This window comes from Pristis pectinata, chromosome 1, assembly GCF_009764475.1.
Source record: "Pristis pectinata isolate sPriPec2 chromosome 1, sPriPec2.1.pri, whole genome shotgun sequence".
In the NCBI taxonomy this organism is placed as follows: domain Eukaryota; kingdom Metazoa; phylum Chordata; class Chondrichthyes; order Rhinopristiformes; family Pristidae; genus Pristis; species Pristis pectinata.
Window position 1 is genome coordinate 67,925,689 of NC_067405.1, and position 20,428 is coordinate 67,946,116.

At 44.8% G+C, this 20,428-nt stretch overlaps 1 protein-coding gene across 2 annotated transcripts in view; it reads right to left on the minus strand.

Annotated features, from left to right (window-relative positions):
• The window catches only part of ube2f (ubiquitin-conjugating enzyme E2F (putative)), a 127,422-nt gene that overhangs the window by 35,225 nt on the left and 71,769 nt on the right, over positions 1-20,428 (minus strand). For both annotated transcript variants that reach the window (XM_052023191.1, XM_052023194.1), the window contains exon 6: positions 5,865-5,932. In XM_052023191.1, the coding sequence (XP_051879151.1) occupies positions 5,865-5,932 (68 nt within the window). The remainder of the gene's footprint in view (positions 1-5,864; positions 5,933-20,428) is intronic.

Below are 20,428 nucleotides of genomic sequence, written 5' to 3' on the forward strand. Positions count from 1 at the left end.
CATTCAGGCATGGGCTGATTAGTGGCAAGTAAGATTCATGCCACAAATGTGCTAGACAATGACCATCTCCAATGAGAGAGTTCAACCACCTATCCTTGACATTCAATGGCCTGCCACAAAGACATTGCTGCTGCAAGACTAAGTACACTGCAGCAAGCAGCTCACCTCATGCCACCAATGCTTTTCTTCCACCTACAAGACAAGTCAGGAGTGATGGACTACTCTACTACCTGGATCAGTGCAGCTCCAATAACGTTTGAGAAGCCCAATGACATGCAGGACCAAGCAGCCTGCTTGAATGGTATCTGATCCATAATCCTAAATATTAATTCTACCACGGGCAGCAGCTTCAATATGTACCATCTACAAAATGCTCTGCAGTTACTCACCCAGACTATAGCAATATTATCTCCCAAATCCATGGCCTGAGTAAACAGTCTCCAAGGCTGCCTTCTTTGGAACAAAAGCAGCAAAGGGGAGACTTAAATGGGTAATATAAAATTAAGAGGGGCTTAGACTGAGGAAATGGAAAGAACCCATTTCCCTTATCAGATGGGCCAAAAAGCAGGGAGGCATAGATTTAAGGTAATTGGTACAACGATTGCAGGGGAGCTAAGGATTTTTTTTCCTCTTACCCAGGTACATGAAGGCTCTGGAAGTCACAGCCTAAACAGCAGAAGCCTTCATAACACTTGAACAATATTTGGATGTGTCCTTGAAATACCATGGCCTGCAGGGTTACAGACCTAATGCTGGAAGGTAGGATTAGTTTGGGTAGCTCTTGTTCAGCCAGTACAAAAACAGGCCATACATTCCTTCTGAATCATGAATTTTCTTTGATAGCTATAATCTCTGTGATCTAGAAGCCCATTCTTTACTAATGCTCTTTGCCTTTCTAACTGTACTATCTCCTGACTTTTAAATCCTTTCAGCTGCCTTTGTCACTCTCCTCTAACCTTGGATGGTTTTTCTCAATTTAGTTGATAGTTCCTTTCACTTGTTTCAGCTGCTGACCTTCAGACTTAAAATTTTAGTTGTCAGTCTGCTTTACATTAAATTCCTAGGCATTGGTTTACTAATGTGTTTCTATCTATGCTATCCTTTTCAAGATTTATTAATTTGCTTAGTGTAAAATGCTTTCTCAATTTTGAAAATCATCTCATTTGGAATTGTAGACTGTACTCTGCAACACACATCTTCAACCTAATTGAGAAGATGTTTATTCTAGACCAATAAAATCCAATGATTCAGATATTTTACAGAAGCAGAAGTGCATTTGCATTTTTCACCACAAGTAGGGAGAGCAGCTTGTCCTAAAGAGCATTGATTACTGGAAAACAATAGCTGAAGATGGTACAGTCAGTCTTCAACAAGACGAACTGCAAACACTTCCATGAGATTTCTATCCACAGGACTAAATCCTACAAAAACAACAGTTGCAGATTTTCGACTTCAGCTGCAGAAGTTAACCCTTCATTCTTAAACAGGACATTCACCTTCACTGGATTAAAAAGAAAATCAGTAACAACAGGAAATCAGAAACACATATGGCAAACACAGGCATGGCATGCAGGGTAATCAGTATGGTAGTAGAGAGTCCTAGAGCCATACAACATAGAAGGAAGCCTTTCGGCCCAGTATGTCCATGCCAACCATCCATCTGCACTAATCCCATTTACCAGCACTTGATTCATGGCCTTCGTGATTCAAGTGCTTGTCTAGATACGACTCAGATGGTCAGCTGCAACTCACTGAATGGCACTCTTGCCTTGGATTTGGAGGACCGTGGGTTCAAGCCCTGCTCCAGATACTTGGACACAAGGTCTAGGTTGAATCCAGAGTGATTCCAAAGCAGAGGAGGAGCTGAGCTGAGACACGAAAGCCAAACAATATCCTGTCTGCTCTCTCAGATGAATGAAGGCACAATTTAGAGAAGAGCAGATCAGAGTCCTGGCTAATATTTATCCCCCAACAATATCACAGAGATTGCCCAGTCACTATCACATTCTTACTTTTGAATTCAAACCTTCCTTTTCTCTCTGAAAGACATGGTAAATTTGGATTGTAGAATGAGTGTTGGTTTTACCTGAAGCATCAATTTCCATTCCGATTCCTTTCAGATGTTGTTCTTCTCAAGATTGAGTAGCTACCTAACTCCGAGCTGTCACAATCACACATCAAATGAATGCAGAGGATGCACAACCATCTCAATTCATTGCCATATTTCCTTATACATAGGAAGCTTCTATATGGTCCATTAAGTCGATGCCAGCTCAGAGTATTCCCATTTCCACAGTTTCCCTGCAACTATTCTCCCTACATTCCCATCAACTCACCTCAGGTTCTACCACCTACCTACACAAGGAGTGATTTACAGTAGCCAAATAACCTACCGACCTGCAGATCTTTAGGAGATGGGAGGAAACTAGACCACAGTCACTGGGAGAATATTTACAGTCCACCTTAGTCCCTTTCTAACTGTTATATTTTCTGTAAATTTAGCAATGAAACATGAACTATGGTTAACTGCCCAAAGGTATGTGAACATTAATCTGACACCAACCATAACATGATCAAGATACAAAGCATGGTAGGAATGTGAGCTGTAAGGAGGACGCTAATAGGTAAATTAAGCAAGTGGTAAAGGTGCCAAATGGAGTAAAATGTGGGAAAAATCTGAAGTTATGCAAGAAAAGCAATACTTTTTTAAATGGTGAGAAACTAATTCACAGAAAACCTCTGTGTTGGTGTATGGCAGTAAGCGTACAGATAAACAATTAGGAAGGCAAGTGGTACGAAGTCTTGCTGTGATTTTCATCTTTGCATCTAAAAGAGGATAAAATTGCCCTGGAGTCAGTGGAATGTAGATTCACAAGACTGATTCCTGAGATGAGGAGGTTGTATTATAAAGAGAGCCCTCGGGATAGGGACCAGCCATTTAAGACTTGAATGTTCTCACTGACGGAGCATTATTATTCCTCTAAGGTAGTGAAAAAATCCCTATTCATCTCAAGGCTGAGCGACAGGCTTTAGATAATAAGCAAGTCAGAAAACATTGGTATCAAAGAGAAATGGACAAGACAAGACACAAGATCAGCCAAGGTCAGGGTGACTGGTAGAGCATGCTCAAGGGGCTGCAGGTCATATTTACTGCTCCCATTTACTTCGTTCTTAGGTTTAATGCAACATTCAAAGGAGAGAAACATGAAATATCTGATAGATTTCTAGGTTTGGATCATGACTGACATGTCACAAGACATATCAATCTGTGCAAACCTGCTAATGGACAAAAGCCACAGCAGTGAAAGTGTTAAAAAAAAGTGTTCATAATGTGACACTGAATCAATTTATATTCCTTGGGATAAGCGCACCACTTGTTAATAATAGTAGCTTGAATGACTCAAGAGGTAAAGGACAGCATAAGTCTAAAAGACAGAGCATATACAACGCAAAAACTAACACAAACCTTTACAATACAAATGTACAGCAAAAGGGTGCAGGACATGCAGTACGAGCTAGCCAAAGTGAGCTTGAAAAGAAACTTGCAAGTATATCAAAATCAACATTTCCTTTTAACTGTTAAGTTAGGTGAAAGCTGGTCATGAGGAATGTGGGACCAAAACAGGACTTGGTGATATTAACCACAATAAGAAGAAAGTGTTTGAAATGTGGAATAATTACAGTAAAGGAAGAAAATGGCATTTTGGACACTCAAAAAATTAAACTGAATCAGGGATGGTGACTAAATGAAATTAAAATAAGCAAACCAACAGTGATGGAGAAGATACTAAACAGTAACATATCCTTGGTACCAGATGGTTCACAGAGACATTGATGCCTTTGGCCTACCAAGTCTCTGCTGACTGTTAATCACCCATTTACACTAATCTTCCTTTAATCAATTTTTAAAAATTCTTCCTACATTCCCATCAATTTCCCCCACGTTCTACCACTCAATGCAACCTAGGGGCAATTTACAATGACCAATTAACCTACGAACCTACACATCTTTGGGATGTGGGCATAAACCACAGCAATTGGAGAAACCCACTCAGTCACAGGGAGAACATGCAAACCCCACACAGACAGCACCTGAGGTCAGGATTGAACCTGGGTCTCCGGTGCTATGAGGCAGCGGCTCTATTAGCTGTGCCGCATTTTCCACCAGTGATATGTTAATAGATTAATCAATGGGGCAGAAACATCATCAAATGGATTTCAATACTGGGGAATGCAAGGTTATCCATTTTTTCCACAATGATGGAAACCTTAAACGAATAGAAGTTCAGAGGTTTGACAGTCATGTGGAACCCTCTTCTACAAACGGCAATTGTTACTGGTTACTTTTAATTCTGAAATTGATGATTTTTTTAATAACTAAAGGCATTAAGGAAATGGGGAAAAAGTTTTACAGACTAGCCAAATTCTCATGGAATGATTGCACAGACTTCAGGAGTAAATATCCTCTTCCTGTTGCTACGCTTTTAACAAACAGAAACAAGCCCACAAGCAACATGGTTAAACGAGTAAAGCAGAGCAAATTTATTTAATTTCCATTTCTCTAATAATTAGAGAGAAAGTTTCTTGTGTCTTGATAAATCTTACCATGTTTTATTTACAATTTGTTTCAGTTCACATAGTGACGCATGCAGTTTACTTTCCTCACTACTTCCAGTTGTGTTAACAATCCCTCTCCTTATTCAAAACTCATCACTTGCACTTTTTTTCCAATCTCTGCATCATCTCACTGATGGTTCATGGTTCTTCACACCATCCGACATATTTTCACACAAGCAGTTTGATGGTCATTTAATCCATGCCATCTTTGATTGGAGGAGTATGGACTGGTTTTACTTTCCTTAAAACATAAAGGAGAGCAAGAATATTGAGAGTAGGCTCCTTGAGCCTGTCCTGTAATTCAGTAACATCATGGCTAAATTTCAACTCCATTGCCCAAATGATTATCCTTTAGTGGCCAGAAATACTGATTTACAACATACTTTGTTGGGAGTCCCTGTTTTCCCCTCCTCAGGTGAGGAGGCCAGAACTGAACAAAGAGACACAAGAGACTCTGCATATGCTGGAATCTGGAGCAACACACAAAATGCTGGAGGAACTCAACAGGTCAGGCAGCATCTATGGAGGGAAATGAACAATTGACGTTTCAGGTCAAGACCCTTCATCAAGACTGGAATCAGTACTCCAAATGCAATCTCAGCACAGCAGCAGCAAGAATTTATGCTTTTGTACTCTGATCAATTTTTCACTACAAGCCGATAAGCAACTAACTTTTCTGATCATTTGCTGAATCTGCATGTTAGTTTTGTCATTCATGTACTAGGAGACCCAAATGCCCACGAGTGCCAACATTTTCTAGTATCTCATCCATAAAACAGTTTTGCTTCCAACTTAAGTTCCAACTTAAGTGACAACTTCACACTTACCCACATTATAATCCAACTGCAACCTTCTTGCTTGGTCATTTTATTAGGTAATATCCCTTTTGCAGCACTTCTGCACTCTCCTCACCCTTTTCCTAACCATGTTGCTTTTAGTTCAGATGACAGATGTGTTTCCAAATGCTAACCATTATCTTTATTCTGTCACATCAAGCACAGGGCAGAGAGACTGTAGGAACCTTACTATGTATCTATCCCTTGATTTCACCTGTCCCAAGATAAGACAGCATTGAAATGGTTGCTTGTTCTATCTGCCAGCTCTAAGATCCCTCACCTTGCCGTGCACATAATTTACATAAAGACGGTGGAAATAGAAATAATTTCCCTGATTAATTTCCTCATGTTTTTCCCTCCAGGCACTGCAATCATTTGCATATTAAAAGTCTTTGAAATTCCTCGACTCACCACCATATTGTAGGCTTCTGGAACATCTGTTTCAAACTGGAACTTGCCACCCTGGTAATACCCTTCATCTGTGAACAGAATAGGAAATAAATTCAGGTAAGACACTTTGGCAAAGGATACATGCACTTCCCCAAAATTTTATTCCAGACAGACACTGTACTATTTGCCACAAATATACACTTGCTGGAAGCAACGCTTTCAAAACGTCCTTCAACTACAGCTCTAACCTTGCCATGAGCATCTTGACTCCATTCCACAGCAATATGTGGGAGAGAGAAACAGCTTGATATATTTGTGAAAGAGATATGATACACAATTTCATAAATAAATGAGAAATGGTGTGATATATTTGAGAGAGCAATATTAACTGTGAAATATACAGTGCTGCAGATAAAATGGGTGAGAGTTAGATGGGACCCATAAACAGCATGGTTCATGTGAGTTTATGTTCCTCATCATTCACATGGCCAACACCAGAGCACCCAAAACAGATGCTCTGTTCTGAGCTGTCATGAGAAGAAATTACGAGGCAGACAGAGGAAAAGATTCAAGGATGTCTCCTGGAAGAAATGCAACATACCCACCGACTCCTGGTAAGTCAGGGCCAAAACTGTAGAAGGTGAAGGAGCACTTGGGATGATATCGACAGCTCAAGTCCAGGCATCGATGCACACAGAAGGCCCGCATAAGTGATAAAAGGAGTGCACCATCTCCCAAACTAACAATCTGACTGCCTCTTCAGGCACCTCCTACCCCATCTGTGGAAGAGTCTGCAGCTCCCACATTGGTCTCATTAGCCACCTCAGAACCCATAAACCAGAGCAGAAGCAAATCATTCTCCTTTGCAAGGGACTGGCTAAGAAGATTTGGCCAGATTTGATCACACAACCCAAGCTATTTCCAGGTCCCATCGACTGTGCACCTATTTTATCTGCAACAACATTTCTCTCAAAATATTACTCTCATTAGTATATTGCACACTTTTCACACCTGTATGAAACATCACATCTCACTCACTGTTTTATGTATATATTATTATATTCATGATGTTTTGCTCTCATACACTCATGTATATCCCATTTAAAAAAGACATACATAATATGCAAGAAAATCTAAGAAGTTACTTAGTTCACAATGCATTTCAGTCTGGCGAGCCTGATGTTTATTGTCCATCTTAGTTGCCCTGAAAAAGTGACAATGGGCCTTTTCCTTGAATCACTGCAATCCCACGTGGTGAACTGAGCCTCGACAGAGATTGCTAATGGCATGATTGATGACTATTTCCATCACTTTACTGATGATTGGAAGAAACCAGTTAAGGGGCAAACAGGCATTGTCAACCAATTGGCAGGTTCCTTTCTCTGAAGGCTATCAGCAAACCAGCTGCATTTCCAATAATGCTTTCATTACATTGTATATCACCAGATGTAAAGTGCAGTGGGGATTTGATTTAACAAAACTCAAAGCTGCTAGTCCAATAACATAACCATTGCTATTATCTTCTAATATGCTCTCCTATCCCTATTACCCCTCCCAATTCAGAGTTGATACTTGGTAAATCTACCACGGATCTCTGTTGTTCCATGCTCAGTTAGAGTGCTTTGTTTTTGTCTGCAGGTTTTGGTTGCAAAACAAATTCTCAATCCAATTGGATGTGTTTGATCTGCTGCTGCATCTTTTCTGCTTGCTTCATCATGAATGTTCCCAAATTACTTTCTGAAAACCCAAGTAGATTGCAGGTGTTGGATTAATCTTGATCTCTGTTGCTGCTTCAGTTCCATTCGGGCAAGGGATACTATTTCTAACGCTACGTTTTTGCAGAGAAACAATGAGCTCAACTCAGAAGTCTGATAACCAGAACAAGCGCCAATGTCAAATGAGATGAAAAGCAAGATTTAACTAATTCAATCACCTTGAATACATGTTCACCATTCTTAAGCCCCGAGGACATAGTTTAGCTTCAGAATAGCAACCGTTTTGCAGAGGCATTTGACTTATGACATTTCACACTCAGAGATCTTGAATAGCAAGCGATTTTTTGAAATTGGGGGTGGATCGCAGTCGATGTTCAGCATCCATAACTAATGAAAACTATTGAAACGCAATGTGGGAAATGAGTATATGCTGCTTGTGACATGCTCTTAAGCATGTTGGGGCACAAAGGGGAATACTTTGTTCAATATGTTTAGTTTGTCACAATTAGCATGCTTATTTTCCTTGGGGAGCTGGAAAGAGATTTACAGAACTTTTTCTGAAATTATATTTGCTTTTGCAGTCCCGAGGAGTTGATATTGCGGACAATCGGGGGGGGGGGGGGCGCAGGAGAGAGCAAAACAGAGAAAACATTAGAGTATATTACAGAAAGGAGAAAGAAAGAAAGTGCAGAAGAGGACAGAGACTCTCACAGGGGGAGAAAGAAACAGAGTATGTAGAATCGGGACCACAATAAAAAAGGCAGAGAAGAAAGAAAAAGACAAAGCAGAGTGGGAGAGACAGAGAGAGAATGTTTGTTTTAAATAAAACAAGCATCATCTCTCTGTATCACTCTGGGCATATTATCAGGAAGACTAACTTTGTGTTTTAGGACTGTTGCTGCACACTCTTCCCAACATCAAGAAACTCAGATCCTTGCATAGGTCCTGGAACCTCGCTTTACCTAACAAAAGGTTTACTATCAAAGCCATTTATTATGGTATAAACAATTCTGAAAATCATGCAAATCATATAACCAAAACAATAACAATTTTAATTTGGGTAACAGGTTAATTGAGATGACAATTTGGCACCTGAGAGGGAAAAAAATAAAAAGGTGAGAGAATAAAAGTCTCCAATCTCATAAAATGCCCAGCTGCTCCCACTGTAGCCTTACTCATCTTGTATCCCGATCATTTTGAATTAAAAAAAAGTCACTCTGAATACAATTACTTTTTTTTTGCTGGGTAAGCTATGGAACAAATTTAATGACTCAATTCAATTATAGTTTTCCTGTGTATCACCACAGTGATTTTAAGCACTTCCAAAGCAGACAACACCCAAAGAACAGTATTGTATACCTTCCGTTTTCCTCATTGGTACCTTTCCTCATCCATGTTCACCAGAAAATGTGAATTTGCTGAAGACCTTCTCCACCCAATGTAGCATCCCCATCCAACACAGTTCTTATTCCTTTAGGAATAAGCCTCAGATGGCACTCTTAGTAATTGTTGACCAGGCTGTCAGATATTTTAATTTTTACTGTAAACTAGGAGGCAAAATATATTTTTCTCTGGCATGAGGACAGCAAAAACAAGCAGCTGCAGGGCCCGGTTGAGATCCAATTCCTAGGTACTTATCATTAGATGGAGAGTTAGGGAAAGATGGCTATCAAAATGAATCCAAAACATAACAGACACCGTCTCTAAATGGATTAAATTCAGAAAACAGATACCAATATCGTCACCACTGACAATAAAAAGTCCAGGAATATAATTACAAACAATAAAATAGAGGAAGTAGCCAGATTGAGATGTAATACTACAATTTCGAACAGGCACATGGAACCAAATGTACATGAAGAATAATATGGACTCTGCACACAACAGTGTCATGAAACCATCAAGCAAAGATAATGGAAAGGTAACAGTGCACCAAAGCAAATGGGACCAAAATAGTTAGAGAAAAGGGACACAGAGAGAGAAGACAGAGAGAGAGAGAGAGAGAGAAGACAGAGAGAGAGAGAGAGAGAGAAGACAGAGAGAGAGAGAGAGAGAGAAGACAGAGAGAGAGAGAGAGAGAGAACATAGAGAGAGAGAGAGAGAGAACATAGAGAGAGAGAGAGAAGACAGAGAGAGAGAGAGAGAGAAGACAGAGAGAGAGAGAGAGAGAAGACAGAGAGAGAGAGAGAGAGAAGACAGAGAGAGAGAGAGAGAGAAGACAGAGAGAGAGAGAGAGAAGACAGAGAGAGAGAGAGAGAAGACAGAGAGAGAGAGAGAGAAGACAGAGAGAGAGAGAGAGAAGACAGAGAGAGAGAGAGAGAAGACAGAGAGAGAGAGAGAGAAGACAGAGAGAGAGAGAGAAGACAGAGAGAGAGAGAGAAGACAGAGAGAGAGAGAGAAGACAGAGAGAGAGAGAGAAGACAGAGAGAGAGAGAGAAGACAGAGAGAGAGAGAGAAGACAGAGAGAGAGAGAGAAGACAGAGAGAGAGAGAGAGAAGACAGAGAGAGAGAGAGAGAAGACAGAGAGAGAGAGAGAAGACAGAGAGAGAGAGAAGACAGAGAGAGAGAGAAGACAGAGAGAGAGAGAAGACAGAGAGAGAGAGAGAAGACAGAGAGAGAGAGAGAAGACAGAGAGAGAGAGAGAAGACAGAGAGAGAGAGAGAAGACAGAGAGAGAGAGAGAAGACAGAGAGAGAGAGAGAGAAGACAGAGAGAGAGAGAGAGAAGACAGAGAGAGAGAGAGAGAGAAGACAGAGAGAGAGAGAGAGAAGACAGAGAGAGAGAGAGAGAAGACAGAGAGAGAGAGAAGACAGAGAGAGAGAGAGAAGACAGAGAGAGAGAGAGAGAGAAGACAGAGAGAGAGAGAGAGAAGACAGAGAGAGAGAGAGAGAAGACAGAGAGAGAGAGAAGACAGAGAGAGAGAGAGAGAAGACAGAGAGAGAGAGAGAGAAGACAGAGAGAGAGAGAGAGAAGACAGAGAGAGAGAGAGAGAAGACAGAGAGAGAGAGAGAAGACAGAGAGAGAGAGAGAGAAGACAGAGAGAGAGAGAGAGAAGACAGAGAGAGAGAGAGAAGACAGAGAGAGAGAGAGAAGACAGAGAGAGAGAGAGAAGACAGAGAGAGAGAGAGAGAAGACAGAGAGAGAGAGAGAGAGAAGACAGAGAGAGAGAGAGAGAGAGAAGACAGAGAGAGAGAGAGAGAAGACAGAGAGAGAGAGAGAGAGAGAAGACAGAGAGAGAGAGAGAGAGAAGACAGAGAGAGAGAGAGAGAGAGAAGACAGAGAGAGAGAGAGAGAAAGACAGAGAGAGAGAGAGAGAGAAGACAGAGAGAGAGAGAGAGAAGACAGAGAGAGAGAGAGAGAGAAGACAGAGAGAGAGAGAGAAGACACAGAGAGAGAGAGAAGACACAGAGAGAGAGAGAAGACACAGAGAGAGAGAGAAGACACAGAGAGAGAGAGAAGACACAGAGAGAGAGAGAAGACACAGAGAGAGAGAGAAGACACAGAGAGAGAGAGAAGACACAGAGAGAGAGAGAAGACAGAGAGAGAGAGAGAAGACAGAGAGAGAGAGAGAAGACAGAGAGAGAGAGAGAAGACAGAGAGAGAGAGAGAAGACAGAGAGAGAGAGAGAAGACAGAGAGAGAGAGAGAAGACAGAGAGAGAGAGAAGACAGAGAGAGAGAGAGAAGACAGAGAGAGAGAGAGAAGACAGAGAGAGAGAGAGAAGACAGAGAGAGAGAGAGAGAAGACAGAGAGAGAGAGAGAGAAGACAGAGAGAGAGAGAGAAGACAGAGAGAGAGAGAAGACAGAGAGAGAGAGAAGACAGAGAGAGAGAGAAGACAGAGAGAGAGAGAAGACAGAGAGAGAGAGAGAAGACAGAGAGAGAGAGAGAAGACAGAGAGAGAGAGAGAAGACAGAGAGAGAGAGAGAAGACAGAGAGAGAGAGAGAGAAGACAGAGAGAGAGAGAGAAGACAGAGAGAGAGAGAGAAGACAGAGAGAGAGAGAGAAGACAGAGAGAGAGAGAGAGAAGACACAGAGAGAGAGAAGACAGAGAGAGAGAGAAGACAGAGAGAGAGAGAAGACAGAGAGAGAGAGAAGACAGAGAGAGAGAGAAGACAGAGAGAGAGAGAAGACAGAGAGAGAGAGAAGACAGAGAGAGAGAGAAGACAGAGAGAGAGAAGACAGAGAGAGAGAGAAGACAGAGAGAGAGAGAAGACAGAGAGAGAGAGAAGACAGAGAGAGAGAGAAGACAGAGAGAGAGAGAAGACAGAGAGAGAGAGAAGACAGAGAGAGAGAGAAGACAGAGAGAGAGAGAAGACAGAGAGAGAGAAGACAGAGAGAGAGAGAAGACAGAGAGAGAGAGAAGACAGAGAGAGAGAGAAGACAGAGAGAGAGAGAAGACAGAGAGAGAGAGAAGACAGAGAGAGAGAGAAGACAGAGAGAGAGAGAAGACAGAGAGAGAGAGAAGACAGAGAGAGAGAGAAGACAGAGAGAGAGAGAAGACAGAGAGAGAGAGAAGACAGAGAGAGAGAGAAGACAGAGAGAGAGAGAAGACAGAGAGAGAGAGAAGACAGAGAGAGAGAGAAGACAGAGAGAGAGAGAAGACAGAGAGAGAGAGAAGACAGAGAGAGAGAGAAGACAGAGAGAGAGAGAAAAGACAGAGAGAGAGAGAAAAGACAGAGAGAGAGAAGACAGAGAGAGAGAGAAGACAGAGAGAGAGAGAGAGAAGACAGAGAGAGAGAGAGAAGACAGAGAGAGAGAAAGACAGAGAGAGAGAGAGAAGACAGAGAGAGAGAGAGAAGACAGAGAGAGAGAGAGAAGACAGAGAGAGAGAGAGAAGACAGAGAGAGAGAGAGAAGACAGAGAGAGAGAGAAGACAGAGAGAGAGAGAAGACAGAGAGAGAGAGAGAAGACAGAGAGAGAGAGAGAAGACAGAGAGAGAGAGAGAAGACAGAGAGAGAGAGAAGACAGAGAGAGAGAGAAGACAGAGAGAGAGAGAAGACAGAGAGAGAGAGAAGACAGAGAGAGAGAGAGAAGACAGAGAGAGAGAGAAGACAGAGAGAGAGAGAAGACAGAGAGAGAGAGAAGACAGAGAGAGAGAGAGAAGACAGAGAGAGAGAGAAGACAGAGAGAGAGAGAGAAGACAGAGAGAGAGAGAGAAGACAGAGAGAGAGAAGACACAGAGAGAGAGAGAAGACACAGAGAGAGAGAGAAGACAGAGAGAGAGAAAAGACACAGAGAGAGAGAGAAGACAGAGAGAGAGAAGACACAGAGAGAGAGAGAAGACACAGAGAGAGAGAAGACACAGAGAGAGAGAAGACAGAGAGAGAGAGAAGACACAGAGAGAGAGAGAAGACACAGAGAGAGAGAGAAGACACAGAGAGAGAGAGAAGACACAGAGAGAGGGAGAGAAGACACAGATAGAGGGAGAGAAGACACAGATAGAGGGAGAGAAGACACAGATAGAGGGAGAGAAGAAACAGATAGAGAGAGAGAAGACACAGATAGAGAGAGAGAAGACACAGATAGAGAGAGAGAAGACACAGATAGAGGAAAGTGAGCAAAGAGAGAAAAATGAGGAGAGAGATGGGAGAGAAAAATAGAGAGAAATGCTCTTTAATCTTCTTGCTGCAGTATGTGTCCTAGAGTTGATTTAATCAGATTGCTAACTTGAAAAATGGAAATCAAGTTAATCTCCAAAACAAAACCTAGACTGTTGCATAATACAATTTTCTGTAAAATTAAGTATTTTGCTGTGATATCTTGCAAGATTTTAATAATTGCTCAGGTCTGGGTTTCAAAGCACTTGCACCAATAATTAAAATTATAAAATGTAGTACTTTTCTCAGTTATTCATGGACACAGTCTTGGTATACATGCAGTCCCTGATATGACATATGAATCCAAACTCTGTGGATTGTGGGGAACATTCCCATGCAGGTCCTCTCTCTCATTTACTTCTCTGTTACACCGATGACTATATCAGTGCCACTTCCTGTTCTCATCTTGAACTGGAAACTTCACTATATTTGCTACTCACAACTTCACACTGTCCCTCTCCAATTCTTCCCATCCTCACTTCTCCAATGCTATTGAAGGGGATTAACTGGAACAACAACATCTGCAAGCTCACAGACTGCCACTTCCTCCAGCTAGCTTCCTCTAATAGACTTTATTTTCTACTTTCATAGAAATGCTTCAAAAAGGTCTATTTTCTTCAATCGTGGATTCCTCTCCATCACAGACCATGTCCAATGGTTCACTGCATTTCTATTTACACCCTTTTCCCCTCTCCCAGCACCCAAACAGGATTCCCCTTGTCCTCATTTTCTATTCTTTTCTTTTACCACTTCCCTTCCCACCAAGGGTTTCAAACACTATTTCCATGTAAAGCAGCAATTTACTTATACTTTTCAATTTAGTACACGTAATGCCAGTCATAGTGCAGTCTCCTCTATATCAGGAGACCAAATGCAAACTGGGTGACTGCTTTGGAGATCATCTTCATTGGCTCTTTAAGTGTAACCTGAGCTCTCCACCACAATCTGTCTTCCTGTCCTTGGCCTTCAAACATCAATGCCACAGAAATTACAGCCTTACAAATTAAAAGGAGTTCAAACATTTCAAACAATCAGCATTTAAACATTTTTATTCCAAATTTCCAACATTTGTTCCAAATTCCTTTGGTAAATTAAACAAAAATCATATTATGTTTTCACCTTCTCTAGGTTTTTGTTACTTTACACCATCAGCCCTTCTGTGATTTAATCTCTTCTGCTTTCCAACCTATCATAGATCTTGCTTTTTATTCTTTCCTCTCCTCCTCTCTCTATTTTTCAAAACCTGTTCGTCTTTAGCTTTTCCAAGTTCTAATGAACAGTTATCAACATGACACATTAACTTTGCTTTTCTCTCCACAGATACTGCTTGACCTACTGATTAATTTTAGTATTTTCTGCTTTCTTTAAAAAAAAGATTTCCAGCAGCTAGAAGAGGGGGTGAAATGAGAGGGGGGAGGGGGTGAAATGAGAGGGGGGAGGGGAAGGATGACAAGGAGGTAGATATTGAAGAGGAGGACTGTGCACTCCTCTAGTCCCCATGTTACAAAAAAGTAAAAGCAGTTGAGAAGATGTAAAATAGATTTACCAAGATGATACCAGAACTCATATTATAATTATAGGAAAAGATTAAACAGGCTCAACTCCAAATGACCTGTGAAGCTCTGTAAAGTTATGGAAGGGATTTAGTAGGATAGATGTGAAGAAAAATTGCGGAAGTCCAAAACTTTCAGGCATAAACGTAATTGCTATGAAATTCAATAAAAATTAATGAATACCCTCTTTATCCAGATATTGGTTCAAATTCAGAATTTTTATTTGTTAATGATATAGATGCATTTAAGGGGAGAAAGAAATAGAAATATATCTGGATAAGAAACAATCCAGTTAAAGATAGCAAGGCCTGGATGCAGTATAAACAATGGCAAGTGCGCCAAAGAAGCTGTTCCTGTGCAGTAAATAAAGCCATGTACTATTCCCACAGCCTTGTATCAAACCCAAACTAAAACTGATACTCCATTCTCTCCCCAGACTCATATTAATCTCAAATGAATTCCATCACCCTTTTTCTCCAGGGCTCTGTATCAATCAATGTCTAATCCCATTGCCTCACCCCCTCCATAAATCTGTATCCATTTCTGCTTCATGCTTTGGTTTTGTACAAAAGTAATTCTTCCTAATCATATAATCCATCACCTACTTTTGTTCAGAAATACCTGATCATTGTTGGCACTGAATACTATTATTCTACTCCATGTGTACATCAAGTAATAATTTTGATTTTCCCCATTGAGAACCTCAGTGACAATAGGAAAACATTTCCTGGTCATGTTAAGTCTGCAAGTTTTTACCCAGCTCAATGAGAAGCAAAATTAACCGAAGGTACTTTCAGCACCCAGCAGTTCATTTGCAATGTAAATCCACTCCTCAGCAGTTCATTCGCAATGTAAATCCACTCCTTAGAAACAAACAAACTAACCTACAGGAAACATAATTAATGTGATTCACAGCAGTAAAAACAGAACTAATTGTGTGTGCCAGCATGATCTGTAGCATGGTGAAACTAATTAAAATGAGCAGAAATCACAATTGTTTAAGCATCCAGCCACATCACGCATGTACCACTGGTAGAATTTGCAGCAGAAAGGAGGCTCCTCAGCCCCCTTGTGCCTGAGTCATCACTAGCTCACCAGCTGACACAACTCTGATCCCATTTCCCTGCACCAGCTCTGTATTTTTTTTGATATGTTCTTTTTCCAAGTCCTTAATCAATATTTTTTCTGAAGGCTGCAGTTTCTGCCTAAATAGTTCCTAATGATAAAGTTGTAGCGGCTAGCTACACACTACGAAATGAAGACACAGAGTTGCTGGTTTCGAAATCAGAGGTTGAATGTCGACAAGGGCGCGGTGCACCTTTAATATCCGAAAACTTCCCGCGCTACAGTTCCCGCGCTGACGTCACGCGCGGGTCACCTGACCTTCCCACGCGCGGGTTTTCCCAGCCCAATGCTGGGGAAGGAGGAGGGCCCCGCGCCATCTTGAATCAGGGCCTTCAACGACGTTGCGATGTCAGGAGCCGGTTCGATGCTGGTGCGATGAGTCGCTACATAACCCCCCCCCCAGAACCGGCAATACCGTCGCAAAAACCAGAATTAAATAAACTATAACTTGGGTGGCCTGCCCCTGCGCCGCGCTCGCTGTACCACCATAGGTTGGTCCGAGTCTAAGCCGTAAACACTTCCTTGTGCCCCCCAATGTCCAGCACGAACATAGACCTATTGTTCCTGACAACCCGGAATGGCCCTTCATACGGCCGTTGCAGTGGTGATCGGTGCGCGCCCCTCCTGACAAAGACAAACTTACAGTCTTGGAGGGAAGTCGGCATATGGGTCGGGACCTGTCCGTGTCGCGAGGTGGGAATCGGAGCCAGGCTTCCAAGCCGCTTGCGCAGCCGGTCAAGCGCCACGGCAGGTCCTTCCTCTGGCCCCCAAGGGGCTGGTAGGAACTTGCCCGGAACGACCAAGGGCGTTCCGTAGACCATCTCCGTGGATGAGGCATGCAGGTCCTCTTTTGGCGCGGTGCGTATCCCCAGCAGGACCCAGGGGAGTTCGTCTACCCAGTTGGGCCCCTTAAGGCGGGCCATGAGTGCCGACTTCAGGTGGCGATGGAACCTCTCCACCAGCCCATTGGATTGTGGGTGATAGGCGGTGGTGAGGTGGATCCGGGAACCCCACAAGTCGGCGACAGCAGACCACAGGCCGGAGGTGAACTGAGCTCCCGTCTGAAGTGGTATGTGCCGGGACACCGAAATGGGCCACCCAAGTTGACAAAAAGGGCCCGTGCGCAGGACTGGGCGGAGGTATCCGCGAGGGGAATGGCTTCAGGCCAGCGGGTAAAACGGTCGACAATCATGAGGAGGTACCGCGCTCCCCGGGAGACTGGAAGGGGGCCAACCAGGTCGACATGGATACGGTTGAACCTCCGGCGGGTAGGCTGAAAATCCTGCAAGGGGGCCTTGACGTGCTGCTGAACTTTCGAGGTCTGGCAGTGAGTGCAGGACTGGGCCCATTCGGAAACCTGTTTACACAGGCCATGCCAGGCGAACTTGTCTGACACCATCCGGACTATGGGTGTGCAAGGCCGTGGATGGCATCAAACACCCGTCTGCACCAGGCAGCTGGGACGATGGGGCAGGGTCTACCTGTGGAGATATCGCAGAGCAGGGTGCGCTCACCGGGGCCTACCAGAAGGTCCTGCAGTTGCAGGCCCGAGACTGCGGTGCGATAGCTGGGCATCTCCATATCTGTTCGCTGTGCCTCCGCTAAGGCGCTGAAATCCACCCCCAGGACAAAACCTGGATGGTGGGCCGTGACAGTGCATCTGCGACCACGTTCTCTTTCCCCGACAGATGGCAGACATCAGTGGTGTACTCTGAGATGTACGACAAGTGCCGCTGTTGCTGTGCTGACCAGGGATCTGAGACCTTGTTGAAGGCGAAGGTCAACGGCTTGTGGTCGGTGAAAGCAGTAAACGGCCTGCCCTCCAAGAAGTAATGGAAGTGTCTGATAGCCAGGTACAACGCCAACAGCTTGCGGTCGAAGGCACTATATTTGAGCTCTGGTGGTCGAAGGTGTCTGAAGAACGCCAGCGGTTGCCAAAGCCCTTCGATAAGCTGTTCTAGCACGCCTCCGACCGCTGTGCTGGAGGCGTCGACCATGAGGGCGGTCGGGACGTCCGTGCAAGGATGCACCAACATGACCGTGTCCGCCAAGGCCCGCTTGGTTTCAACGAACGCGGTGTGAGCCTCTTCCGACCAAACAATGTCCTTGCTTCCACCTGACAGGAGAGCAAACAACGGCGCTTGATGCGGGCCGCGGATGGTATGAACCAGTGATAAAAGTTTACCATACCGAGGAATTCCTGCAGGCCCTTGACGGAGGTGGGTCTGGCGAAATGGCGAATGGCGTCGACCGCAGGCAGGGGCGTGGCGCCATGTTTGTCGATCCAATGGCCCAGGAAATCGATTGTCTCCAGCCTGAGTTGGCATTTGGCTGGGTTGACGGTCAGGCCGAGAAAAGAGTTGGCAGAGGTGCGTGAAATGTTCCTGGCAGCTGTTGCTGGCGATCAAGATGTCGTCGAGGTATATGAAGGTGAAGTCAAGGTCACGCCTGACCGCGTCCATGAGTCATTGGAAGGATTGAGCAGGATTCGAGACCAAAGGGCATCCGGACGAATTCAAAGAGGCCAAAAGGTGTGATCAGCGCCGTCTTCGGTATGTTGTCTGGATGCACCGGGATCTGGTGATACTCGTGGACAAGGTCGACCTTGGAAAAAATGGACCACCTATGTAGGTTGGCAGCAAAGTCCTGAATGTGCAGCATAGGGTACTGGTCCGGGGTAGTAATGTCGTTGAGGCGTCGGTAATCGCCACAGGGTCGCCAGCCTCCGGCTGCCTTGGGGACCACGTGTAGCGGAGAGGCCCATGGGCTGTCCGACCTGCGGATGATCCCCAGCCCCTCCATTTTTTTTGAATTCCTCCTTTGCGAGGCAGAGCTTGTTTGGGGGTAGCCACCGGGCACGGGCGTGGAGGGGAGGGCCCTGGGTGGCGATGTGATGCTGGACGCCGTGCTTGGGCAAGGTGGTGGAGAACTGGGGCATTAGTACGGACGGGAATTCTGCCAGGACCCTGGCAAACTTGTTGGTCGACGTGGTGACGGAGTTGAGATGTGGGGCTGGTAGCTTGGCCTCACCCAACGAGAATGTTTGGAAGGTCCTGGCATGTACCAAACGCTTACCCCGCAGGTCAACCAGCAGACTGTTGGCACAAAGGAAGTCTGCCCCAAGGAGTGGTTGCACGACGGCGGCCATGATGAACCTCCAAGTAAAGTTGCAGGTGCCGAACTGGAGGTGTACCAACTGGGTGCCAAAGGTCCAAATGGCGCTGCCATTGGCAGCTCTGAGGGCGGGTCCTGGTGTGCAGTTGCGAGTCTCACGGCCATTGGGAGGCACGACGCTGACTTCGGCTCTGGTGTCCACTAGGAACTGACGTCCGGAACGCCTGTCCCTCACATGCAGAAGGCTATCCGGGTGGTCAGCCGCCGTAGCCATCAGCGGTGGCTGGCTCTGGCGTTTCCCAGAAACCTGCACGGTGGCCGGCATCTGTGGGCGTCAGCGCCCCACCGCTGGTGGTAGAAACACCATTGGTCGGTTGGTGTCTCAGACCTCGTGGCGGGTGCGGAGCGTTCGATCGCCGGGTCTGGCCTGCTGGGTATGTGGCGTGGCAACGCGCTCGACGGACGACCCGCTCTCCTTTTTTGCCCGCCAAAGGACATCCACCCGGGCGGCCACCTTCCGGGGTTCGCTGAAATTGGCATCCGCCAGGAGCAGGTGGATGTCGTTGGGTAACTGCTCCAGGAAGATCTGCTCAAACAGCAGGCAGGGTTTATGCCCGTCTGCCAGGGCCAACATCTCATTCATGAGCGTGGGGGGGGTTGGGGGTGGTATCTGTCACCCAACCCATCCAGGTGGAGTAGGCGGAAGGCCCGTTCGCGTCGGGAAAGGCCGAAAGTCTCAAGGAGGGTCTTGAACTTATCATACTTCTCCTCCTCCGGGGGCGCCTGGATGAAATCCTCGGCCTGGGCTGCGGTGTCTTGGTCAAGGGTGCTCACCATGTAATAGTACTTGCTGTCATCCCTGGTGATCTGGCCAACCTGTAACTGGGCCTCGGCCTGGTCAAACCAGACACTGGGTTGGAGGGTCCAGAAAGTGGGCAGTTTAAGGGCTACTGCCCATACCTCTTGCTGTGCAGGCATCGTGGGTCCAAAAACGTTTGGGCCCGTCAGGGTCACCAATGTAGCGGCTAGCTACACACTATGAAATGAAGACACGGAGTCACTGGTTTCGAAATTAGAGGTCGAATGCCGACAGGGGCGCGGTGCGCCTTTAGTATCCAAAAACCTCCCGCGCTACAGTTCCCGCGCTGACATCATGCGCGGGGTCACCTGACCTTCCCGCGCGCGAGCTTTCCCAGCCCAATGCTGGGGAAGGAGGAGGACCCCGCGCCATCTTGGATCGGGGCCTCCGATGACGTCGCGATGTCGGGAGCCGGTTCGATGAGTCGCTACAAAGTCTAATGATGGGTCTAGGAAGAGAACAGGACAATTGCCCTAGTTCTAATATCAGGTGAAAGCATTTCTTCTAATTTTCCCTTCATACTCCTGGGTGATAATTCAGTCGGGAGCCCTGTTATTAATTCACCAAAAAGCAGGAAGAAATCTGTCATAAATATAACCTCTCAGAAACTTTAACAATTTTCA